The 27,869-nt window shown below is 41.7% G+C and overlaps 2 protein-coding genes across 6 annotated transcripts in view; one reads left to right on the forward strand and one right to left on the reverse strand.

The window, feature by feature from the left end:
• Positions 1–27,869, forward strand: part of LOC111873758 (facilitated trehalose transporter Tret1) — a 186,858-nt gene that overhangs the window by 58,456 nt on the left and 100,533 nt on the right. For all 5 annotated transcript variants that reach the window (XM_033755201.1, XM_033755199.1, XM_033755195.1 and 2 more), the window contains one exon: positions 24,377–24,470. The gene's annotated coding sequence lies outside the window, so the exon portion shown is untranslated. The remainder of the gene's footprint in view (positions 1–24,376; positions 24,471–27,869) is intronic.
• Positions 57–27,743, reverse strand: LOC111873747 (ionotropic receptor 75a-like). Its single transcript, XM_033755193.1, has 10 exons — positions 27,736–27,743; positions 16,179–16,351; positions 13,987–14,289; positions 12,576–12,700; positions 10,126–10,299; positions 8,572–8,825; positions 6,914–7,125; positions 4,020–4,288; positions 2,234–2,428; positions 57–870 (listed from the first exon to the last, which is right to left on the reverse strand). Exons 2-10 carry the CDS (start codon positions 16,323–16,325, stop codon positions 801–803), a joined length of 1,749 nt encoding a protein of 582 aa, XP_033611084.1. The 5' UTR covers positions 16,326–16,351; positions 27,736–27,743; the 3' UTR covers positions 57–800.

The following is a 27,869-nucleotide window of genomic DNA, read 5'->3' on the forward strand; positions in this document are numbered from 1 at the left end:
GTTAGTTGTCATTTGACAAGAGTTCTGCATGGGCGGCTGTGGCAAGAGGACCTGAGTGCGGGAAGCTGAGGAATCTCCACTGTGTTAAATCTGTTGCCAGGAAACGGCTAGTGGAGACTGTAATAGACTGAGTACACTGATCTTTGTGTCTCTGTGATCTGTAAAGTGTAGTTCCAAGCTGTGTATACAAGTGGTCAATAAATACATTTATCAATCCATGCTCCGTCTGTAGGCACTCCCCTAAAATCGTGGGATGACAAATCCATCCAACTTTATAAAAAAAAAACCTGAATGGTAAATACCACTAGGAAACTTAGGCGTAGATGAGAGGATAATATTGTAATGGATTTTAATAGAGTGTGAATATGTGGACTGGATTCACCTGGTTCCATTATCGGGCTGTTGTGAATACGGTAATTAATCTTCGAATTCTGTGAAGAGGGGCTCTTTGGCCAGCTGAGCAAGTGTCGATTCCTCAAGAAGGGTTCTGGTTCATTGAGTTCTTTATTTAGTAATTCGTCTCCAAGCGTCTCAAATGTTTTTGGTCGGTTATTTAAAAGGCATTCCCTAATATTAATTACTGTAACACAATTTTACCATTATACACTTTATAAGATAGTTAAAACTTTCATAGTTTGATTACTTAATATGATTTATCTAAATCTGAAATCCTGATCCTCGAATAATCCAAAATAAATTGTGTACATCAGTGAAGTTGCAGTGCCAAGACAGGAGAAATCTTCCTCCGAAAGTCAATGCACGTGGCCTACATTCAGGCTCAGGCAGTGGGATGCAGTACGCTATATTTCATTCTGGGGTACTGCAAGCGTGACTGTTTTAATGTTTTGTTTCTTGCAGCGCGTTGTGAACCTGAAAAAAATGCAGTAATTGTCAATAAAACTATACTACATGTTGCCTTCTCCAGCTAACCGATTCATTCAAAGTCCTTGTATCCGTCGACACAATTCCTATGTAAATTGAATAAATTTATAATGTTTTCACTCGCATGGGATACTGTATACACCCGGTGTCCCTAGTATACAGTATCCCATGCGAGGGCGGCAAGGTCTATATTGGGCAGACAGGCCGCTCCGTGGACTTGAGGTTGAAGGAGCATCAGCGGCACATCCGTCTCGAACATCCGGACAAGTCAGCCGTAGCTGAACACAGCATCGATCTGGGACACCGCATTCAGCTTCAGAATACCTCCATCCTTGCCACAAAGACCCGATATATGGATCGCATCCCACTGCCATCTGCAGTGTAGTGGGTGAGGTGTGTTTTTGTTTTACCTGTGATTGACCGCCTCTGTGGTCGTAGTGGTTCTGAAACGGTGTCCAGTCAGCCTCGTGAGGATAATGGAGGAGCTATTTCAAGGAAACAGCGGCTCCGGTCTAGAAAACCGAAATTAACGGCCGTGGGGATCCGTTGCGCTAACCACGTGATACCCTTCTATCCGCTAAATATGGCACTAACTTCACCGACAAGCGACGGTAGCTCGGCCGGTATAGTTCGCTTGCGGACTACATGCCAGGAATTGATCGTTTGGTGTGTTGGTTATATATTGTCTCAAATATAGGATTTTTTTTTCTTTTTGTGTACAAAAATGTAATATTACTCTGTATTGTTCATGTATCCACATTTCCTGGCTGTTTGTATAGTTTAAATCATATCTTGTAGGATACTATATGCGTGCCCTGTATTTAGTATGTGCTGTGCATATGTAGACGTGTGTTATTGTATTTGATTGCCTGCACTTCACATGTTGTAAAGTGAAAACAGTATAAATTTATTCAATTTATATAGGAATTCTGCCAACTTAATATAAAATAGTTCACACACAATATGACGCTAAGATACAATATTCCTTGTATACACTCCCCCCCCCCACACGAGCCGTTTAGACGTTTTGGGGGCAGGAAGCCAAAGAAATGGCAAATGATCGAGAGGTGACAAGTATCATTCTGTAGATTCATATTGTTCCTTGGTTAGATGGTTATCTGATGTTCTATGGTTAAAAAAATCGAAGTCTTTCACAGGTAGAAATTATTCTGTGCACAGACATAAGTCATCACTGCCAAAATCCTTAATTTTGAGAATGTGGGAAACATCAGGCCCCAGCATGATTCGGAGGATATTATAAGGCTATCGGCGGTCGCTAGTGCATTAGGCATTTTTTAATTCGCATATGACACCATTAGAATGCATTCCTACAACCACTGCTGCTCTGTACCTGCTCTGTAAGAGGATTTCCAACACTAGAATGAACGCAGACATAAGTATGCCTGCTCCGAGTAGCCAAATCGCGAACAAGATCGTGTTCGTGTCGACTCGACGAAATTCGGTCTTAACGGAGCAGACAGGCTTAGTTGGACGCCAATGCCTGTTCATATGGCTGACTAGTCCACTCTCAACTGCTCTCCGGTATCTGGAAATTGCAACATTTCATTAATCATATTTAAAGTAGATTTCTTGTTGTCCTATGACTTTCAGAATGACTGACTGTGATTGTTTAGTGACTTCCAGAGAATTAAGGCTAGCTGCACCGAAGACAAATCTGTACGTGCCATTTTAACCGGAGCAGGCCAGTATATTAATCCGCTGTGTTGATGGCGATTATGCGAGGGTTTGAATTGAATTGCTTTGCCTTTAAGATAGCTGTGTTATGCCCTAAGGTTCTCTTTTGAGGCAACTTTACTGAAAGTTGTAATAAGGTGGAAAAAGTGGTTGGCAGTCGGAGGCCTCTATGAAGTAGGCGTGATACAACCGAAGAACAGAGGTTGAAGATGCTGAAGAGTAAGGGGCTTAGTGGAATACTTTGACCGGAGAAAGAGGAGATAGAAGGCATAAGAGGCTTAGTGGAATGTTTTGACTGGAGAAAGAGGAGATAGAAGGCATAAGGGGCTTAGTGGAATGTTTTGACTGGAGAAAGAGGAGATAGAAGGCATAAGGGGCTTAGTGGAATGTTTTGACCGGAGAAAGCGGAGATAGAAGGCATGACACACTCGCACAGTGAGGAGCTTCGTATCTTCATTAGATGTTACTAGAGTGATGGTGTCAGTGACGAGGTGGGGGTTGGGAGACAGTTAGCATGCATGCGTGGGGGAGGTACTAATATATACACAACTTCAGTCCGAAAACGTGAAGGGAAGAGACCACTTGGGAAATCTAGATGTAGGCTGTGCCAATATTACAATTCATTTTAAAGAAATAGGTCGCGGTAATGAAATGTGTTCAATGCATTCTGGATAGTGTCCAGTGGCAGACTCTTTCGAAAAGGTAATGGCTATTCTTGTTCGTATTAACGGCCGTGGGGACCCGTTGCACTGAACGCGCGGCACTCAATATCCGCTAAAGTTGGCACTAACTTCGCCGACAAGCGGCAGTTGCTCGGTCGGTATAGTTCGCTTGCGGACTCAAGCCACGGAGTTTGTTTATTCCGGTTCGTAAAATGTAGGAATTTCTTGGCCAGCCTCTCAAGATTGGCCTCGTTCAATTGAGTTACTATGTATACATATATAATATATACAGGGTGTTTCACAACTTTAGGGCATAACTGCAGGAGGTGATTTCCTAGGTCTTTGTGATCAAAATAGTTCATATAAACATGTCTGATTTTGGATGGTTACGGAGTTATGACAGTTTTAAACTCAGAATAGAAGGTAACGATTACTGACAATAAACGGAACAAAATAATAAACCAGCATAATACATGATACTTTTAAAGTATGAATGTAAAGTTAACTTCGTGAAATTACCTTTAATTTGAATTTATTGGTGCGTAAAGCAGATTTTCGAAAATGCCACCACCGACCGCAACATAGGCTGCCGCTCGGTTGTGAACCGCGCCGGACATACCAACCCACCCCGCCTTACATAACTCTCAAGTGTCGAGATAACGAGAACGCTCTGTCTGTAGCTGGCTAAAAATAGCGACCTAGGAGATCACCTGCTGCAGTTATGCCCTAAAGTCGTAAACCACCCTGTATATAGGAGATATATAGTAAACTGGGACTTACCCGTATGTGAGAAGCTCCTTTAGAGGCGAGGTTCTGGGTACAAACGGATAACATTTCTCAACTGGGAATATGAGAATCTCCGTGAGGTCACACTTGGCCCGATCTGTGAACATTCTCTCGATATCACTGTATACATTGATGGCTTCGGTATGGAAAACGAACGGCTCATTCAGTACCTTTTGCAGACCCATTTCACGTGAAAAGTATGCCGTGTGGGGAGGTGCCATCTTCTTGTGATACAATTCACGTACGAGAGGATCCGTGTTCAACTGAAAACAGGTAACACCAGGATTGACGTTCCCTTTGACAATCAAATATGGTAAAGGTAAAATTGTTCCTCGCCGGTCACGATACCCTAGCGGTCTAAGGCATGAACTCTCTCCTCTCGCTCGGATATATTTTGTGTATATAAAATAGTATAGAAGGCTTGTGATGTAGATGTAGTAAATTAATATTAATTGTTTAATCGGTGCCTCATCTTACAAAGTATTGTCCGTTCTGTAGGGAATATAAACAACGACAAAAAATATAGAATATACCAATTTGTCCGTGGGAACGCAACGAAATTACAAAACCAACGACTGAGTTGATGATATAAAACATCAATATAAGAATTTTATTCTTGTTTTATACTAAAACTTCTGTTTTTTATATAATCTGATATATTGTATTTTTACACGCACGTCAAGTGTTTTATGTAATTAATAATATTGTATACAATTTTACTAGTACTGCAGTTCAGTGGTATATATATATGTTAACCGTTTATTTGCCTGATGATGGCTATTGATAGCCGAAACATGTAGCAGAGCCGAAACTAGGCACTGATCTTGATATTTGTTGTGTTGTGACGGTTGTGATAAAGAGGTTGTGTATTGTGCTTTAGCCTTACGTAGCTAATGACGTAAAGCTGTTGAAATTCTGTTATAGGAAACATGGTTAACAGGGCTGTCACTTTTATTTGAACTCCTTCTGTGTGTTATGAGAGAGTTCATAAAGTTTGTATATGGCCGCTCCATAGCTCAAGCGATTAGTCGCTGATTTCCCACCGCGGCGACCAGGCTTTGATCCCGGGTCTGGTCAAGTGGGATTTGTGGTGGACAAAGTGGCGCTTGGGCAGGTTTTCTCCGAGTACTTCGGTTTCTTCTGCAATCTTCATTCGACCAATTGCTCCACAATTACCCTCACCTATCATCTGGGGCTGGTACAATAGGCCAGAAGTGGCCGCAGTACAAGGGACTTAGTCCCACCCCACTAACAATAAAAAAAATAGTTTGCTAGCAGAGGATACACACAAATGCAGCCCTACTCGTAGTGCTTGGTTGGGATTATTCGAGACCAGTGTCGTTAGTGCACACGGTCTTAGCGGCTCACTTTTGAGCTTTGGATGTATTGATCTTTTTAAAGGGACAAATGCCGCTGCCACCCTGCATGACGACGAACTCCCATTGGATGTCCAAGCTGATCGCACTGCAAGTCCACATGAACTGAATCTGCTTTATTACAGGACCCGGGGTTGGTGTTGGGCAAATGAAGGTAGGATTCGAACTCTGTGCCACATTAGATCAACCCGCGTTTATTAAAGTTGGCCTGGATCGCTCTAACCTCCTTATTTAATTATCCGGCAGACGCATTAAACAATTCTGCGGTTGTTGCATATGTATTCATTGCTGCGGTAACGTTTTGCTGAGGCGTTGCCTAGCAACGATAGGGGATACACATACAGGCAAACAGACTGATGGGAGAAATTTATGAAGTCGCCGTTCGGATGGGCTGAGGGCCATGATTTACATACTAAGTTTCATAAACACTGGTTTAGGCATTCAGAAGTTAATATGGGGGGATTCGCAGACACACGGACAGCCTGGTGATCTCATAACCGTACTTTTATTTATTCAAAATAATGGAAATTGGCTAAGATCAGTTGTGGAACCTAGTCTTGACATTTGTGTAGATTGTGGTAACCGTTAATGAAGATAAATTAGGCTTATTTCTTATTGAAAGTAGCCAAAGTCTAGCGATTTCGTAAATCGTAAGTATTATTTTAGGCGGACGCAAACTTAAACTTTGTGAAAGTGACTCAGTTTGGTCCCGTACTCATATTTCTACTTGCATGGGCTTAAATAAAAATGTAGTATTTTGTGGGTGTGATCTGTTGCCTCTTTTATGAAACTCTGTATGGGAAGCAATTCCTCCTTCACGAATTTACGCCCTCTGCCGTCAGAAATGCGAATATGCAGAAGACGCTTAATCATCTTATCCAGGGGAGAATGCACGAGAGTGACTAAGGTTATGCTCCTGAAATTTATAATTACATATTTTTAAATTCACTACGAATTTTCCTTTAAAAGGTTATTGGCAATCATGACTATGTATTTTTGCTTAAGATTTGAAGTTTTCACGGTAGTGAAGGTTCATGTTGACATCTGGGTTTTGACTACGTTTAGTCTAATAAATTGATAAAAAAAGTTTCGGTAAACACTATGCCTCCATCTTCAGTGTAGAAGATGAAGGCAGTATATTTTTCCGAAACTTTGGTACTCATCTACCGGATTACAGATTTTCACAATCTCACGCTATGCTATAAGCCGGAAGGTCACGGGTTCGTATCCCGATGAGATTACTATATTTTTCAGTTGACATCCCTCCAGCCGCATTATGGTCCTGGGGTCGACTCAACATCTAACAGAAATGACATAAGGCTGACAGCCTCACCACCATTTATGAGCCGATTGTCTAGAAAATGTGGGAGCCTCGACGTCTCACAATTCTACAGACCTTCATGGCCTGTTGCAAGGATAGCTTTACCTTTACCTTACAGTCTGGATTACCACGATTAGAATTGATAGGAGTCTGTTGCCTATTTAATGTACCAAGTGAATGTATTAGTATACCTCGAAATAGGGGCGGCTGTAGCTGATGTCTTCTGCACCAAAGCCAAGTGAGCTGTCGATGAGGTCTCTGGTGTTTCGGATGGACTGAGGCCTTGCCGACAACAGCGAAGACACGATGAAAGCGGAGTAATAGATATTCGTCATGAGGGCCAGGATGTGGGTGTTGAGGAACACAATGCGCCCAGTGATCCATTTGGAGTCCATCGTCGATCCTAGAAAATAATCATTGATCCAGTCAAATGAGCCTCAATCTTAGTTAAAAAAAATGTTGTTAGATAAATATAATTATTGCCGGTCACGGTAGCCGAGCGGTTTAAGGCATGTATTTTCTTCGCTCGCTTGGAAACCGGGACCGTGGGTTCGAATCCCACTCAGGGCATGGGTGTTTGTGTGCGTTTTTCTGCGTTTGTGTACAGGTAGAGTCCTTGCGACGAGCTCATCACCCGCCCAAGGAGTCCTACCGAATGTGTAAGATCTAGAAAAAACCGAAGTGAACGGAGAAGTTCATGGAGGTAGGCCTAGGCCCACTGGGGCTGTAGTGCCAAGAAAAAAAAAATATTTCTGTATTTTTTATAAAGTTAATTAGAACGAGTAATTATGCCGCTCATTATTAATGGTAATTGTAACAGTAATTAAATTATAGTTCTGTGTGTTTTGGTTTCCACATTTTTCAGTGGGAAGCAGGAGCACAGAAGAGTCTGATCCGAAGGACACGAAGTATTCCCCGAATTAAATTTGTTGCTAATTTCTTCCTGAATGTATTTTTTTCCCTTGGCTCTACAGCCCCAGTGGGCCTAGGCCTACCTCCATGAACTTCTCCGTTCACTTCGGTTTTTCTAGATCTTACACATTCGGTAGGACTCCTTGGGCGGGTGATGAGCTCGTCGCAAGGCCTCTACCTGTACACAAACACAGAAAAACGCACACACACAAACTAAACATCCATGCCTTGAGTGGGATTCGAACCCATGATCCCGGTTTCCAAGCGAGCGAAGACAGTACATGCCTTAGACCGCTCGGCTACCGCGACCGGCGAATGTAATTTTACTGGAGATTTGTAAGAAAATTGGCACACAAAGGTGGCCGTTGTAATTTACAGCACGAATCGAAGGATTCGTGATGAACATTATTAAAGTGTCCTGGTCATGGAGTAAAGAAGAAATTCGGAGACAGCGAGAAACAAAGTATTTTAAGGTGTACAGAGATGGCAGTACTGCTGCTGATGATGACGGCGGTGACAAAATCAGAAGCGAAGGCGAAGCAGTTTATTTTGATGAGAGTTCATATCAGCAGTGTAAGAAGTTGTCAGCTACCACCAATGGCCACCCGGTTTAAGGCTCATATGGTCTTGGATTATTCGAATAGGCCTACTGTGATAGTAGGTTGAAATTCAGCTAAGTGTATGGATGTATGTTGTGTTCTGTGCATGTGGTCGATGGGTTCGTACCCCGTTTAGTGTTGTCCTGCCAAATGTGTACAGAGATTTGTTGTTGCAGAATTCTAAACAGGCTATGAAAGCAGGGGATAAATAAGAAGATAAGAAAACTGGAGACATGAAAGGATTTGCTTTGTAATATGTCACTATTTCATGTTTATATTTTTTATCGTTTTAGTTTGTGAGAAACGAAGCGACGAACAGATGCATTATGATGTCATACCCTGTTGACCGATTGCCCCCATAATAATAACAAGAGTGTCGCTCCATGTCCAAGCCCCTTCCAGTTCGATGTTGCTTCTCCCCTGCAGATTGTCTTCAACAAGATACTGGGACTCGAAGAAGGAAATGAATCGGAGGGCTACCATCGTCAGGAACCAGATGAGTCCACATCCCAACCACAGCGTTGGCTTGAAGGGTTGTAAGAGAACACTAAACGACTCCGTTATTTGGGGATGCCGGAACAAACCACATACTCTGCAAACGTAATATAAAATTGCGAATTACATCACGGAGTAAGACAGGATATTGGGGGGTGCCAAAACGTAGTGTTATAAAATTAGCGGACTCTGTTTAAAGCTAACACATGGTACAGATTCTGCGAATGTAGTATCATGAGATTAGTGATTAGTGATTACACATATGATGTGATGCAACAGGCTGCGGGCTGGACGACCAAGGGGCCAAGTTCGAGTCCCGGTGGGGGCAAGAATTTTCACTCATCCATGTCGTGCACACCCACCTCCTATCCAATGGGTACCGGGGGCCCTTTCCCCGGGGATAAAGCTCCCGGGACATGAAGCTGACCACTCACCTCCAACTAATGCCGAGGTCAAGAAAATTTGGGTCCATACGTCCACTCTCCAAAACGTCTTCATGGTGTAGTGCTTTATTAGTTAAGCACACGGACAAATTTACGTATGATACGACGACATGATATCTCAGGGTGCCAGGTAATGGAATATGCCCTGCATACGGTCTTGAACCTCCCGAATACTATAATCGTAGGTTTGAATCTCGTTAGGGCAGGAATGGTGGTTTCTATATTATGTTGTCTCGTTTATAGGTGGAGGCATTGCGACAGACCGAACATTGGTCCAAAGAAAGTTCTGTAAGATATCTAAGGATTTATAATTTCAACATTAACATCAGAACAACATCAGAAACCAGGGGCCTAATCCCTGACAGTTGGAGGGGAATATGGATTAGAACTATTGACGGTTTAGATTGCTTGTAAAACTGAATCATTATATATTCAGATATTTCAGTCTACACTAACATGGGTCCATAAACAAAAAAGCATACTTCATGGCCTGTAGTCCGCAAGCGGACTATACCGACCGAGTGACCTCCGCTTGTCGGCTAAGTTAGTGCCAACTTTTGAGGATAGAGGGTGTCACGTAGTGAGCGCTATGGATTCTCACGGCCGTTAATCTCGGTTTTCTAGACCGGAGCCGCTATTTCCTTGAAGTAGCTCCTCAATTATCCTCGCAAGGCTGGATGGATCCCATTCCAGAACCACTATTTCTCAGAAAATCTGGTAGCACCGGGAATCGAACCCGGGACCTCTGAATCTGTAGCCAGGAACTCTGACCACTAGACCAGAGAGGCTGTCCATATCCGTTATATTTTATGTGTAGACCCTTTGGGGTTACGTTGTGTATATTATACTTTAGAGCAGGGAAGTTAAAACATTGGTATATCATGATACATTTGATTGCGTTAGTATCGACAGTGAAGTAGTTTTAGTGATAATGTTATTAGTGAACTATCATACCGCAATTCCCAGGTGGCCACAGGACAGTGGTCTGACATATCTATGCGATGGTGGTTAAGCTTCAAGGCAGAGATGCTCACGTCGGCTTCTCCGTACTTCATCATATGAACCAGTCCCACAGGTTTGCCATCTTCCACAACGTACCCGAAATTATTTGTATGGAGTATTGTTTTCCTGAAAAGAAAGAACGCAAAATTACTCTGAGAACAGATTCACAAAATTCGTTCCCTGAGACTTTGCAACTTTGTATACTCTTCTTAATATCTCTATATGCCTGTGTATGGACGCTATGGGCCAACTTAGACAATGAGGTTACTAATTTTTACTTTCCACCAATTATTCTTCGGAGCACACGGTAACGTAGTTGGTTGAGACACTAAGCTCAAAGGCGGAAGGTCGCGGGTTCGAGTCCTGATGATTAGGTGACTGGATTTCTCAATTAACCTAATCCTTCTAGCCGCACTATGGCCCTGGGGTCGACTCAGCCTCTAACCGAAATGAGTGCCATAAATCTTACTAAGGGATAAGGGGTTAAGGCTGACAAACTCACCGCCATCCGTGAGACGATTGTCTAGAAAATGTGGGAGCCTCGACGTCTCACAACGCTATGGGGCTGCACGATCCTTAGAGGGATAGCTTTACCTTATACAGAATAAGAAGAATCAGCAGGATATGCAGCAGTGCATGTAAGAGATGAGAAATGCATGTAATGTGTTAATTTTGGAAACCGAATGGAAAGACCACTTGCGACATTCGGGTGAAAATTAATGTACAAATCAAAGCTTAAGTAATTAAGCACTACTACATGAAGACGTATGGGGGAGTGTGAGTATAGCTCTACCAGTCTTCACCTCGGCACTAGATGGAGAACCTATACCCTTCACTTTATATTCTTATTGCGATGAAACCAAGGATTAGAATGATTGGCCTTCACTGCGTGTAGAGGTAAAGGGAGTTCACACTTCTTGTTACCGGGTAACCGCAAGTGAACGTCTAGTTGTAGGCGAGAGTTTCTCTTAGATACATAGTATGGGATTTGTCTCTGATTGTTTTTGACCTAATTGTTCTGGCTGAAGATAGTGTCTAGTGTTACACATTTCGTGTGTTTTTCGCAGTATCCTGCGTACCTGTCACGCTCTACCAAACCAAACATGATCTTCTGTTTAAACTTGCTTGTAACACTACATTCTACTGTAATATTTTTAGGAAAGTCTCAACAGAACGACAGTTATAAGGCGTATGTATAATGCATCTAGTATAAACATAATTTTGTAGGACTTCACCTTAATTTGGAAGAATTGTTACTGTTAATGCCTGCGTTGATTTCGAAAGGACGCCCAACTCTTATTGGTTGCGCACTATACAGTCCGTCCCTTTTATGCTTTGCCACTATACATATTTTTTTTTATTTCGTTCTCATTGTTATCTGTTGTTATATGAAGCTCACTATGGCTGCTTCCTCTGTATCAGTTCAATAAAAATAATTAAATTTAATTCCTCAGTGGGTATCGCAATTATATCAGACAGGTTGGCTAAATGGCAGCGCGGCTTCAGAAGGTAAAGTAAGTACACTTGGTCGTCGACTTACGACCGGCCGCACTTACGGCCACAAAAAAAAAAAATTAATTAATTAATTAATAATAAATCAGGATATTCTGCTGAAGCCTGAGGACACGCCAGGCAGCTGTGCGTACCATAACTCTGGGAGCATCCGGCAACACAGGCCTCCCACACACGCAGGCATCCTCTCTCTCTCTCTCTCTCTCACATACACTCAGTTATTTCTGTATTTAAAATGAAAACTAAAATATGATTAAAATGTAAAAGTTTTTAAAAATAAATTAGAAAGATGATAAAAAGATTAGGAAAGTTAAAAAAATAGTGTTAATAAATATATGGCAGACATACGACCAGATTGACTTACGACCTGTCAGTCAGAACGGAAGTCGGTCGTAAGTCGACGACCAAGTGTAAAGTAAAGTAAAGCTATCCCTGTAGGAGTTCGTGAAGGCCCATAGGGTTGTGAGACGTTGAGGGTCCCACATTATCTAGACAATCAGCTCAAAGATGGCGGTAAGGTTGTCAGCCTTACGCGCCGGCCGAGCTTTACTCCCCAGGAAAATTATATAATTAATTCCTGGTACTCATTTCTGTTAGAGGCTGAGTCGACCCCAGGGCCATAGTGCGGCAGGAAGGATTAGGTCAGTTGAAAAAAATCCAGTGACTTCATCGGGACTTGAACCCGCAACCTTCCGGCTTGTAGCATAGTGCCTCAACCAACTACGCTACCGCGTAGGTAATGGGCTCAAACGTTGGCCGAGCTACCGGCTAAAATGATTGAGGTTCTTCTTGATTTTCGTGGTTTTCGTCAGATAAGCGAAGTGAGTTCATTCGAGGTTCAGTGTGTGAATGTACTGTGTAAAATACATCATTCTGAATGTTAAACTCACGAAAAATTATACATTTGCTGCATCAGAAGGAATCCTTTATAATTGTACGTGGCCATGGAATCCAGGTCTCTGTTTTCGGGTTTAACCAGTTCCTCTTCTAAATTCTTTGTCGGGATATTGTTCACCTAGGAAGAAAAGAATATTTGATATGTACTAAGTGTGAATATTTATGGCGGTGGTTCCGAAACTGTCCTGGGTCAAGGTCCTCGTCACTGGAATCTAGCAGAAGCGGCTATTTCCTAAGTTACGAGAAAAATAAATTTAGAGGATACGATTTTCTCACTGCTACATATTTCTTGCAATCTCTTATATAGTTTGTGTTTTATTTAAATTTTATCTTTGGTGTGGTTTAATTTTGTAATTGGCCACTGTCTGTTAAGTTATTGCACGTAAATAAACATGAATTGAATTTAATTGAATTATATTCTCACCGCATTACTGTTGGTGTCCTTGAGTAGCTATCGTCTGAATACTCCACGTTACCTTGATATGTCTTTTGTTTGTCTCATTGCTCGAGCTTACTTTATAATTGGCCTTTAGACTGTTTAGTAAATAAATAAGTAAAGTAGGTAAAGTAACGTTACCCCTCTGCTTAACTACTTAAGCACTACGCCGCGAAGGCGTATGGGGGAGTGGATATATAATCCACATTTTCTTGACCTCGGCACTACCTGGAGGTGAGTGGTCAGTCCAGGCCGCTTTACCCCTTAGAAAAGAGCCTCCGGTACCCATTGGATAGGCTGGATGGACCCCAGAGCCGGTCTGGAAGACGTGGAAAAGAGAGAATTCTTGATCTTACCAAGATTCGAACTCTGACCCCTCGGTCGTCCAGCCCGTAGCCAGTGGCTGTACCGACTGCGCTATACCGGCTCCTAAATATACAAGTAAATAATAATAATAATAATTATTATTTTCTGAGGTGTGCTTCGCGAACTGAAAAAGTTTGGGAATTGCTGACTTATGTCATCAGTTTTTGTTGCTTAGTTTTGAAGATGCAACGCGTGGAATGACCAATGGAAAGACAGGACCTCACCATAATGTATTCGTTGTATGCATAAAGACACATTAAAATAAAACCTTGTGGATTTAATTGAGTTGTAGAAAATGAAAGCATTTAAAGGCCTGTTAATCACACTGTTCGGTTGAAATTCTATTGGAGTGACTGACGTCATGCAGTAACTTCTCCTTTAGCAGTAATAACCTGTTTAGGTCTGTGTGTTTTATTCAGTGAAGTAAATTGGAATATAAGTTAATTTAAGGACCTATATCGCAAGAACATGGTGTTTAGTGGATTTGGGGCCTATGTAATTCAGATTTCAAGATAAACAGGTAAATATTAATAACTTCATGTTTTATGCACCTGAAGCATTTTAAACGCTTGGCACGAATTTGACGGATATCTTATACTCACCACAATAGCTGCTCTGTAAACAATTCCCCTCAGATCCTTTCTTCGAGAATATTTATACTGGGTCAAATTGAAGCTGATGCCCTCTTTGGGGGTCCAGTGTCCCGCCAGAGTCCCGTTTAATGGCCAGCTGTAATTGATCTTGTAGAGGTCGTACAAAATAATTCGATCCGAAAACGTTTCCGAGTGCGCCCAAGTCATCTCTGTGTCCACATTCAAGTTGAGATTCTCTGCCTCGATCGTGTACTTATATTTGCTCCAAACCAACCAATTGAAACTGGCGTTTATAAACCGTCTTGCCGAGTTCTGCAAACATTTGGAAATAGCATAAGATTGTCCTTAAAATACAAATTTAATTTTTTATTGCTAGTGGGGTGGGACTAAGTCCCTTGTATTGCGGCCACTTTGGCCTATTGTACCAGCCCCAGATGATAGGTGAGGGTGATTGTGGAGCAATTAGTGGAATGAAGATTGGCAGGGGAAACCGAAGTACTCGGAGAAAACCTGCCCCAGCGCCACTTTGTCCACCACAAATCCCACTTGACCAGACCCGGGACCGAACCCGGGCCGCCGCGGTGGGCAGCCAGCGACTAACCGCTTGAGCTATGGCGCGGCCATTAAAATACAAATAACTAAAAACCCCAAAATATTAAGGTGGGCCAAAAATTCAGCTGTAGTTTAATTAACTTCACATGTTGTGACTTAGACAGGAACTAGTATCCTGGCGGTTTACGGGTTCAGATTAAAACTAAAGTTCGGGATCATGAGCGTGTTTACTCAGAGTTCTCATAACACATTGCTGTTGTATTTTGCAAATGTGGAAATCTTCCAGTCTTTTGATTGCGTCAGAACGTGGCAATACCAGTCATGGCGATACGAAGAAGCCCTGATGATGGTGTTGCTGAGGTATCAAAATGTCCAGTCAGTTTCAGGAATAACTGCAGAGTGTGTATGGAATAGGAAATGCTAGATCTCCTGACTCCTGATTGGTTAACATCTGACGCAACAGTGAGCGAGACGCGCCAGGCGCTGGTCGTATATTCAAATATCTAGAACTAGTAAATAACCGAGAAACTTATTTCTGCACATACTATTTCAGTGTGAGTGGTTAATCTGTTTTTGTTTATGACATAGGTCTAGAAAATTACTACATATATTAACTAGCTTTCTGCGTTTTGTACGACGGAAGTATATTCTTACTGCGTACCTTCCTATTCATGTAATACCAGCAAAAGGCAAATCATGTTGGTGTCACAATACGAGGAGAAATAACGTTATAAGAAGTTCATACATTCATGTATCTATCTATCTAACTATCTATCTATCTATCTATCTATCTATCTATCTATCTATCTATCTATCTATCTATCTATCTGTCTCTATCCTTCCACCCATCCGTCCATCTATCTACCTATCCCATCCCACCATATCCTATCCGTGGCTCTACATCCCTTGTGGACCTTGGCCGCTTTTTCAATTTCTTAATCTGCACACGGTCAGTAGGATTCATTAGACGGTGCATCAGCACGTTGCAAGGCCGCTGCCTACACACAGACATCGATGCCTCGAGTGGGATTCGAACCCACGATCCGAGTGTTCGAGCGAGCGAAGACAGTTCATGTCTTAGACGGCGCGACCACTGTTATCGGCACTTTCATGAACACTTTACTGAAATAACACTTTGTTTAATCGATGATAGTTTTCTATAGGATTTTTTGGGGCGGAGAGGAGTTTCTTCTCATTTGCACATGTACCTATTCTCGTGTGTATACGTAAGATGGTTTATGGCTATGTATGCTTGAATGTATGTAGTATGTATATCTGACTGTGTGTTTGTAATGTTCGCGCACCGTAGTGCTTTCCACTTGCATGTAGTTGGGTATGTTCGAAGCCACGGCTTATATGGAATTCGATATTAACTTATTTCCAGATGCAAATGGAGGAAGGCCCAGAAATAAGGTGGAAATGTAATGAAGGATGAGTGTATGAAAGAAGTTATCCCCGTTTGAATTTCAGCATGTTTTTCTACTGCTTGCACCCGGGACCTCCTGAATACGAAGTCGTAAGCTCTCGACCGTAACGTTCGGTACTGCTGTATAGTGGTTTAGATTAATACACAGGGATTTTCTTCCGTAAAGTTGCCTGTTCAAGATGCACTTTAGATGTTATTACGTGACAAAAGTAGGAACACTTACCTCGGAAAGATACAGCTTGCTTACTGTGCAGTCGTAGTCAAGAAAAACTCCGAATTTATAGTATCCGGTCTTCATGATGCGCTGTAATTGTGGAGTAACCGGCTGCTCCGGGTCTGGTGATACCGTCCAGAACTTTTTCGACGACATTAGAGACTTAGTGAATCGGACAGTGTCTGCAGCAATAAGAATAGAGAATTGCGACAACGACTGTGGTGGCACAGCTGTTTGGGTCCCGGTTGCTAACTCTTTAAACATGGGAATGTTACCTGAGCTGATTTCCGCTCCTGAATTCGTAGAACGTAATTTAATATAGTTAGTTATTGGAGAGGGTGAGTTTCCCCATGCACCGCGACCAGTTTGATCTATTGTGCTTCCCTCTATGATATTCTACCAGTCTCTATACCCTACGGATACTGGTGCTTACCATCAGTCCCGACCAAGCCAGCGAGTTCGGCCTCTACTGGCTTAGCGGTATCTATAATGCTTCCCCCATCTATCAGAGGCGTTAGAGACTACTGTTGGGCGGGAAATGTCCTTGAATTTGGCTCAGTGACCGCCTTTGGAGATATGGGGTTCTTTTACGTGCCGTAAAGCTACGACACGGGACCCACGGCTTAAAGTCCCTCCCGGAGGACTTGTTCACTGAATTTTTCCACCCTTAAAAATTCTACGACCTCCGCCGGGTTTGAACCCGCGTACTACGAGTCATGAGGTGGGAACGTTACCTCTAGACTGCGGAGGCAGCTTAATTTGATATAAGTTATGCTCTTAAAAATCTTTGGATAAATTAATACCCGCTAGACGTGTATCTCTTATTATTCGGTACTGTGTAAGATTTATTATGTAAAGTTAAAGTGTAATTGTCTTAAATGGGCGGGTCTTTATAGACGAAAAATCAGAAGCTTACCTATAAAAGAAAAGAACAAAATTACATCTGTTTAAAGAAAGCGCCAAGGAAAAAAAAACGGCCTCTGTTGTCTAGTGGTCAGAGTTCCTGGCTACAGATCCAGAGGTCCGAGTTCTATTCCCGGCGCTACCAAATTTTCTGAGAAATAGTGTGTCTCGAACGTGGTCCACTCAACCTCGTGAGGATAGTTGAGGAGTTATTTCGAGGAAATAGTGGCTCCGGTCTATAAAACCGAAATTAACGGCAGTGGGAATTCGTTGCGCTGACCACGTGACACCGTCTATCCGCAAAATGTTGGCACTAACTTCGCCGACAAGCGGCGGTCGCTCGGTCGGTATAGTTCGCTTGCGAACTACACGCCACGGAGTTTGTTTGTATTGCTAAGGAAAATGTTTGAGCCAAAAGAGGACGGAGAGTGGAATGCATTGTATTAGATAATGAGAAACTTACTTATTTATACATGTTTCTTGTAATCGTTAGGTTAGTGAACCAAGATATACGTAGGTTCTTTATATGAGAAAATCTTTCATAAAACTACCCACTTCTAAGACATATAAAGGCCGCGCCATAGCTCAAGCGGTCAGTCGCTGGCTTCCCCCCGCGGCGGCCCTGGTTTGATCCCGAGTCTGGTCAAATGGGATTTGTGGTGGACAAAGTGGCGCTGGGGCGGGTTTCCCCTACCAATCTTCATTCCACCAAATTCTCCATCATCATAATCACCCGGGGCAGGCTACGATAGGCCAATCAGTAGCCGCCGTGCCGAGTGGACCCACTTGGACTCCACACCCCACTAAGCGAATTAAAAAAAAAGACAGAATGAGATTGGGGGTTAATGTTAAGATGTATCTTAGCGAAATTCGTTGCAGTACGGAGGTGGAATTGTCTGATTCATTGCAAGAATTTGATATTATCTCTGTTTACTTTTCCGATTTTACAGCCGAAGGATCGGTATAATATTACTGGAATTTTTTTAAAACCTAGAAACATTACTACTATGTCATACGCACCGTATTTTGAGCATGTAAAGCAGGAGATGATGCGAACATGTTTGAATGCAAAGTAATCTTCAACAAATTTTAATGTTTCTTCTTGCAGCTGAGGAGTAACGAAACATGGCATTAATAGTAAAATCCAAGATATTTCCAATGCCTGTATCTCCTTTCTTTCCATAATAGGCGAACCAACAATTTTCTTTGGCAGATTTATGCTTCTTGAGTTTGCAGGACACACCTTGCTCGTCTGCTTCAATTTTTGCAGTATGTAGATATAGAATACAAGAGAAAGATACACATTAATGCATGTTCTTGTGCAGATCCACGTCTGATTTGATATGTGACATGAAATAAATGTAAGGTTTACTTAGATATTAATGAACCATTAAGAAATAGCCTAATGTTGTTTGCCGTGTGTAAGTGCCTGTAAATGAATAAATTGAATGTGTAAATATTCGTTTTATAGATGTAATGAAGAAAGAAAACAATAATTTATTGTTGCAGTAAGAGGACGGTAACATTATGTCTTCCAGACGTTTTATTGTTCAGCTTGAACATGTTTGAATATCAGTGCAATTTAAATGAGCATGAAATTTCTTTTGAAAATTGGCATGGCAGCGAATACATTATAATGCTGGAATTTACCATGCTCAGCTACATTGTGTGTCAAGCTGTTTGCCCGTTCTGGAATAAAACTTCCCTGCCATATCTTTGTTGTGCGTCCCTAGTATCTTCTTCACTTCGGTTTACATTGTTTAAACAGCTTAGGGATTCAGTTTTCAGAGGTACATTAAGAATATTTTAGCTGTTTCTTTTGTTAGTCTTTTTACTGCTGTACTGATATCTGCTATCAGCAGTCCTCTGATATGTTCGCTACATTTATGAGTGTCATTCTGCATCCTGCGGTCACTTTGGCGAAAGGCGTTTATACCTCCTACATTTCATATATAATTATTCACAATACACTTGGTCGTCGACTTACTACCTATGCGAATTAGGACCGGCCCCACTTACGACCACAAAAAATGGAAAATAAAAGTGATTAAAATGTATAAATTTTTAAAAATAAATTATAAAGATGATAAAAAAATTAGAAAGGTTAGAAAATACCGTTAATAAATATATGGCCCTCATACGACCAGATCGACTTACGACCTGTCAGTCAGAACTGAAGTCGGTCGTCAGTCGACGACCAAGTGTATATCACCGCTAGTTGTGTATAATAAAACAAGAAACCTGTAAATTTCTCTGTATTAACTTTTACGTTTTTATTTGCGAGATAGGCAAAAGATTTTGAACTTAATGGTAGCAAGAACTAACCTAATTATTGTTTTTTCTCAGTTCCTTCGCGTATGTAGCCTAATATTAATTTCTTACCTTCATTCCCATATATTTTAACTTCGCCACATTTTCGAAGAATTTCTTACTCCTTTCTCTATGTTTTCACTTCCCCTCCTACTGTATACATTGGACAGGAAGCTAGATAGGCCCCAGAACCGGTCTAAACGACGTGGAGAAACGTCTTACCCCTACCTTGACTCGAACTCCGACCCCTCGGTCTTCCAGCTCGTATCCAGTTGTTATACCTACTGCGCTATCACGCTGTTTAGCAGTTAAAATAATACGTGCATTATTGTTATAATTGTTATAATTCGATGTTTTTTTGAAAATGAAGTAATCTTCAACGAATCTAGTTACAATGTTGTCTGGAGTCTGAAGTTACGAAGAGAAATGAACGTGGTAACACATGCTATTCTCCCTTTATAGGAAAAAGATGAACAGCTTTCACAGCAGATAGTTTAACCACTGCTGTTACGATTTCAGCAAATAACATTTTATACGTTCTATCTTTTGTCTCAGAATACTTCAGAATTAATTCGAAGTGCCTATGAAGATGTGATAATGAAGCAGAACTAATTATTTTTTCAGGAAACTGTATGATAGGCCTCCATATTTTTCAAATAACTTTTGACATATAATTATTTTGCACCCTTCCAAGAGTCTCAATTTTATTGTACCTTTGGTTATCTCTGTCATACTTTGTCATTATGGACAGGATAACTTTTTATACCCATGTCATTTAGAGCAGACAGCTCGCATTATCACTCGAAATCAAACTCATATATCAATTCTTTTGAAGTGAATTGTCTCTTTGATACACAATTTACGTGCAGCGAATCGTAGTTTGGCATAAACACCGATTATAACAAGACGTAAGACGGAAAAACTGATTGACGAAAAGTCGCAGTTGTATAGAAAACTCTTTTTATACCCGCTTTAATGGATCAGGTGAATTGAGACAATTTTGAAAATTCATACGATTATATACGGTTTATGCGTTCAGAAATGTTAGTGTCAGGAGTTTGAGAACATATAACTTCAAATATCAGTCGTTCCTGAAAACCAAAATTTGACATCTTTTATGAATTTTAAAATTAGAAACACCCCAAAATTAAAAAAAAAAATAGAAATATCTAACGGGAAGTGGACGCACAACGGTCTGATGAGCCACCCAATCAATTATAATCTAACATAGTCCATCGTAATTTCCCAAGCTTTGCCGGAATGCGCACGCAGAAGTTCAGCCGTGTGTTGCACTAACCTAACCTTTCCTATCATGAGTGATATCCAACTCACTTCCCGCGTTCACCGTTGTCATTGCGTATTATAGGAAACTGGAACATGCGGCGCTGGGCTGCCCTTCACTGAGATACAGAGTTTCTTGAGAATAGGTCATGTGGTTCAAAGGTTGAATTTGGACACGGCTATTGGTTATTCAGTAGTTCGTTGGTTAGGTATGAAGGTAAGTAGGTATGCAGATAGGTGTATTTTGCTAGAAAGTTGAAATGTCTTTTGAAGGCAGACAGAATTCAGTTTCCCAGTGTGTAATGTACGTTAGATCTCAAAATTGGCATTTATACTTGTTCAAACGGAATTTTCCCTATTTCTGTATTTTTCTGTCGAACACTCAATTAGTGTCGTATTTCCACCGCGGCGGCCCGGGTTCCATCCCAGGTCTGGTCAAGTGGGATTTGTGGTGGACAAAATGGCCCTGGGGCAGGTTTTCTCCGAGTACTTCGGTTTCCCCTGCCAATCTTCTTTCCACCGATTGCTCCACAATCACCCTCACCTATCATCAGGGCTGGTACAGTAGGCCAGAATTGGCCGCAGTACAAGGGACATAGTCCCACCCCACTAGCAATAAAAAAATTCAAGGCTTTCAGGTTGACATAGTATGTGTGCCGTTCGGAGAAGGCACGAAATGGACGACTGATTAGAATTCAGCGGTTCTTATCATCATGACAGGTTACGTCAAACAGCTAGAACATTAACACTGGTAGTAAATGCGTTTAAAACACATGTTCTCTTCATAGTCTACACAGACAGCAGTTTTATCGTCACTAGATAGTTCATTGCGTTGGTATATTTCTTCAGCGCAAATGTGCGCTAAGTTCCACGGATTGACATAATTTTATTTCAACTCTTTATCCTCATGTTCTAGCCTGGCAATACTAGTAGCGGAACCTCGGTGACCGATCAGCCACAACCCATGAGTTCCCTTGCTGTGGAACTCTTGTATACTCCTGGAATAATTACACAATTTAAGTGGAGATTCTGCTCCCTCCATTACTAAATCGTCTTTGGCTTTTATTCCTCTGCTGACCATCACCTTGAATTCAGGTCGTTATTTCATTGGATACAGAAGACACTGGATCACCCTGTAGCGCAGTTGGTTGAGGCACTGTGCTACAAGCCGGAAGTTCACGGGTTCAAGTCCCGATGAGATGGATTTTTTTTTTTCAAATGACATAATCCTTCCAGCCGCACTATGGCCCTGGGGTCGACTCAGCTCTAACAGAAATGGGTACCAATGATCTTCCTGGGGGGATAAAGGGCGGCCGGCACTAAGGCTGACAACCTTACCGCCATCTGTGAGCCGATTGTCTAGATAGTGTGGGACCCTCAACGTCTCACAACACTACGACTGGCAATGTTGCCAATCAGATGCGCGTGCTTTATGGCCACCGGGTAAAAAATGATTCGGCCACCGACCTACATATATCCATGGCATTCGTGGGCCGTGTTTTTCTCAACCTTCAACGCGAAAGAGAGACTTTCAGCATAAAAATTTATTCTTATCTCACATTCGAGCCTTCAAGTGGGATTCCCATGAACTCATTGCAGCTGTCGTGGGCCAGACGTTACATTACACACACACACATACACACACACACACACACACGCATAGTTCAATTTATATATTGCTATTTATATCTCACCATGCAGTCGAATGTATGTCTTTTCTAAATGCGTTCTCTGCTACTCTGCACAATTCTTTGGCCATGGGCAAGCAAGGAAGGTACCGCACCTCATAGAGTTGGATATTGTTTACCCTGCGTTTTGTTATATTTTTACTATATCGAAAATTTTTTCACATAACAGATGGCGAATTTGATGTGCCAATTTTGAGAGATTTTATAAGATAGATATGCGCTATGATACGCATTAGAATATACCTGTAACACCATAGTGCTGTTATTTTGACAAATTTTATTGTTGAATCCCGGCACCAAATTTAATCGACATCCTGCATTGCTTTCGGAGATTAAAGTTTTGTATGTATGGACACCAACTCCTGGTTATGCGTTTAATTTTTGCATACTTTGCAGTAAACTAGTGGATTAATAAGTGTTCCCATATCAGTGACTGGCCCCGAAAAGGATAATGTGACAGGATATGTATGAATTCAGTTTTACATAGGAAACGGGTAGAATAAAACATTTTATTTTGTGTAGGGTTTATTTGACGTCAGATGAGACTACACTACGAATATGCTCTGTATACTAAAATGGACGAGGAAGGAAGCCACTGTGGTCGCCAAGAAAGCACAACACTGTGCATCATTAGCCTCAGTCGACTGATGTAAACCACGAAGAATCGTAGTGTGTCCGGTGCCCACGCCGAGATATGGATCGAGCTATTCCCGAATTGACCGACCGAGCGATCGCCGCTTGTCGGCGAAGTTAGTGTCAACTTTAGCGGCTAGAGGGTGTCACGTTGTCAGCGCAACGGTTCTCCACTGCCGTTAGTTTCGGGTTTCTAAACCGGAGCCGCTATTTCCTTGAAATAGCTCCTCAATTATCCTCACGAGGCTGAGTGGACCCCATTCCAGACCCACTGCTTCTCACAAAATCTGGTAGCGCTGGGAATCGAACCCGGACCTGTGGGTCTATAGCCAGGAACTCTGACCACAGACGTGGTCGGTGTAGTTCGCTTGCGGACTAAGACCACGGATTTTCATCCTTTTTGTTCCCGAAATGAAGACTGACGAATTGCCGTTGTGCCAGTTCATTCAATAACTTTTTTGAAAGAAAAATGATCGGAATTCGTATGAAGGATCAAATGTTAGGGGGGCAGCCTGAGTTGCAGGAAATAAGCAGTGTGCTTTTCGGCTGTTTTAATGTAACAGCGTTTGTATGGAGGTGCTTATAATTACGCTGAAAGTGAAAGTCTAGACTTCGTTCATGTGTTTTGTGAATTAGTGACATTGCCGAGGAGCCAAGTCGCGCTTCTCTCGTATTTGGTGAAGATCTAGGCGATAGGAAGTACATAATAAATTGGGATTTGAGGACCTAAAGGGAAGGGACGTTAAGGGAGGAACATACACGTAGACAGGGTGTTTGAGAACAGGGTGTTGAGAATATTTGGACCGAAGAGGGATGAAGTGACAGGAGGTTGGAGAAAACTGCATAATGAGGAGCTTCATAACTTGTACTGTTCTCCAAGTACGAATATAATTAGAATGATCAAGTCAAGGAGGATGAGGTGGGCAGGGTGTGTAGCACGAATGGGAAGAAGAGGAATGCATATAGGATATTGGTAGGAAAGCCAGAAGGAAAGACCACTGGGAAGACCAAGATGTAGTTGGGTGGACAATATTAAAATGGATCTTAGAGAGATAGGATGGGATGGTATGGATTGGATTGATCTGGCTGATGATAGTGACCAGTAAAGGGCTCTTGTGAACACGGTAATGAACCTTCGTGTTACATAAAATGCTGGTAAATTCTTGAGTAGCTGCAGAATTGGCTTCTCCTCGAGAAGGGCTCAACTCCATAAGTAAGTAAGTTAGTAAAGGGAAGGGATATCTTGCGAGAACTAGGTGTATATTGGCGAATAATATTAAAAAGTACGCTTAAAGAAAGAAGATTTGGTGGTATTGAGCCATTTGGTGTAATACAAACGTTTCTGTGCACGTCGACTGAAATAGATGCTGTAACCGAAATACTTTGTTACAGGGAAGTGAACACCGTTAAGATGGCATCACCGAAGTGCAGAAGCGGAGTTCCATCTCTTCATAGTCTTTGTTGGAGAACAGAAGTTGCTGAACAGGTGAGTTATGTCGCAAGAGATCAAACTGTTTATGCAAACCATACTAAGGCATGGTATATATTTCTTTTATTATTTAAATTTGAAAACGCCACCACAGTGTCCATGCTCATTGCCGGTGTAAGCCTAAGTGCCACCCCAAAAGACAAAAAATTCTGCTGCCCCCTCAGTTTGAAACAAAGTAGCTGTGTCAAAACTTCGTCATAATTAATAACAAGAAATTTTGAGACACTGCGTTGAAAGCCATTTGTGTTATAATTCTCAATAAAATTGTTATATTTACATTGTTATATAACAGGCACTAATTAATGGTCTCGATATGGGCAAAAGAACAGAATAAATTAATATCAACGTAACAACAAAAATAAATTAAGATGTTCATCAAATTTGCAACCTTAAACGGCCTCTTAGTTTCGCCTGTGTTGTCCCTGGTCCTATTCACGCGTAATATATAATCTGTTTACTGTCGAGTTTCATATTGTCACGATTTATGGTCGTGACTAATAATAACGGGGTTTTGATTGAATGATTGGATTTGTTAACACCTTCTTTACAATCACTCATAATCACAATAACTTAACAATAGTAGCTCTTCAGCTGAACCCTTCTTCCTAGACTGCCGAGGACTCGCTGTATTCTTGTTCTGATTTCATTCTGTTCTGTACTACTTATATAGTCTCAAGGCGAGGCCGCGCCATAGCTCAAGCGATTAGTTGCTGGCTTTCCACCGCGACGGCCCGGGTTCGATCCCGAGTCTGGTCAAGTGGGGTTTGTGGTGGACAAAGTGGCGCTGGGGCGGATTTTCTCCGAGTACTTCGGTTTCCTCTTCCAGTCTTCATTCCACCAAATTCTCCATGATCATAATCACCCGGGGCAGGTACAGTAGGCCAATCAGTGGCCGCAGTGCCGAGTGGACCTAGCTGGACTCCACCCCTCACTAGTCTCGAGGCGGATCCATAGAAAACATCGCTTCCTCTGTTGTATTTACAGCGCCATTACATAGCAACGGAAGTTGTCCGACTGTTGCCGCGGAAGTATGTTTACCGAGTCGTTGGCAAGCAATTGGTCTTCATGTCACAATATTAATAAGCAACAAATAACTCCAGCTAGACATGTGAAATTTCTCACGGGGACAGATCACATTTTGACTCTATTTGAAAGCAGTTAATATTTTAACGTGTTTTGCGAACATGGAATCGACTCGGAAGTTCTGTATAGGAACAAGTCACTAATATGTGTATACTCGTATATAGATTTATAACGCTCTGTGGTCTCCATATTTACATTTATTTTGGTTTTATGTCTGTAACTGTAACTATTAAACCTGTAGCTGAGAAGTCTGTTACTTGTACATCCAGATACAAAACTGCATGTCGTATCTGCTCATGTATTCCTAACGTCGAACTGCAATACAGATTTTCCCTAAACATAGTATTTTAGGGTCTCGAAGTCTGCTTGCACTGTACTACCATTTATTTTGCGTTGTGTCTGTGACACTTTTTTTTTAAATAGGAATATAAGAGCATAGTGATTGTGACAAAATCTTCCAATTTCCGAATTGCCATTTGAAGTTTATGGTCTGTTAGTGACCAACAAATTTAATGCCACCACTTAAAACTGTGACAGGCTGTGTTAATGAATTGCCACTTAGCTTCGTGTCCGTATCATTATTGAGATGTTTCGCAGTATAGTAGATGTCCCTGCATATAGATAAGGCGTAATAATAAAAGCGAGACATATAAGAGGAGGTCATGCAATATTTGCTTGGAAATTCCCAGGGTACAGGCACATAACTCTCGTTTGGAGAGATCAGAATATTCGTCACGTGACATATCCGTTTGTCTCTCAACGTTTTTGTTTCTAATTTGTGGAGTATGGCTTCAGTGTGAAACGTGAAGAGCTTGCAGGCCAGATTCATGTAAGTACTAATCTATATATAGGACGGTAAAGATAAACGGTAAAAAAAATGTCAGCTGGGACTTGAAATGAATTCATACGGCTTCCAGACTGCGCTGACCATAAACATTTATTGCCCGGAAACATGAATATCAGAAGGAGAAACACAGATGCTAGTAAGGTGGTTGGTACACAAATAAACGCAAACGAATCTATGCCCCGTCAGCGGAATTCAGGGAGAGTAATCACGTAAAGATAGGAGAAGTTCATGGAGGTAAGCCTAGGCCCCCTGGGGCTGTAGTGCCAAGGAAAAAAATCATGTAAAGATATGAGATAAATCATTCCAGCATGTGACGAAGTGCAAATATCTGGGAATGACAGTAACAAAGTAAAATTGTATTCACGAAAATGCTAGAGCAAATTAAATTGAGGAAGTCTTGCCGTGATTTAGTCCAGAATCATCACGCTTTATATCTAAAAGTTCAAAGGTTAGGATGTATAAAATTATAATTGTGTTTCCTAGGTCATCCTAAGGGAAGAACACAGATTGAGGGTGTCTAGGAACAGACTGTTGAGGAAAATATTTGGAGGTACGAATAACAGGAAACTGGAGAATAATGCCTTGTACTCTTTCTTATTATTAGGGCCAATCAGTGAACGACCATAGGATGGGATGGACGCATCATGGACATGGGAAATGCAATCAAAATTTTATAAACCCTCCAATGTCACTCTTTGGCTCATTCGTCCACTGGTACCTTAACATTGCCCTGTCTCAAGAAGTGATAAAATTATTGAACCTAGTGAAGTGGAATTTTTCAGGCACGAATCCTCTATTTCAAGGCATTACCTGGAGTGATGTAGGAAACCAAGAAATGGATTCAGGGTAGCCGGTAATCCGACAAATGTTCACATCGACACCATCATGATACATGTCAGGTACATCAAAGAGGATCCATTGCTGCTGTGTCCCCAGGTATCGACGGCTTTCACAACGCTTTTTGGTTTAGCTTGCAGCAGAAAGCGCGAAATAACCAGCTGGGAAAGCCAAAGTGAACTCAAGCAGCTTAACTTTAACAGGACCATACATCAATGTGGCCGAATGAGCCGACTAGGTGCGGGCTGTTCGATTCCGAGCAGGCTGTTCGGCTTCTCTTCTTTCCTCCCCATGTCCTGCCCTGCTTTGGGTTTCACTCACATAAGTAAAACGGCCACCCCTCATTTATTGTCCAGATACACAATGAATAATTTACTCTCACTCCATTGTAATTACTTATAGGAGCAACGTATTCACTCCCTGTAGTTACCACAGCTATTAATTACTGTACTAGAAACCTGATATACAGAATATTCAATTGAAACGGAAACTTACTGCGAACAGTTGGGCGGCCATAGTTTGATGTTTGATCGTGAAGAGAACGGCCGAGTAGTCGTCCCTGCCTGCATCGCTGTCCCTGTATCCCTTATGTTTTTATCGCCTATTTACTGTGATCAGCAGGGAAGCCC

Source organism: Cryptotermes secundus, unplaced genomic scaffold (assembly GCF_002891405.2).
Source record: "Cryptotermes secundus unplaced genomic scaffold, Csec_1.0 scaffold142, whole genome shotgun sequence".
In the NCBI taxonomy this organism is placed as follows: Eukaryota; Metazoa; Arthropoda; class Insecta; order Blattodea; family Kalotermitidae; genus Cryptotermes; species Cryptotermes secundus.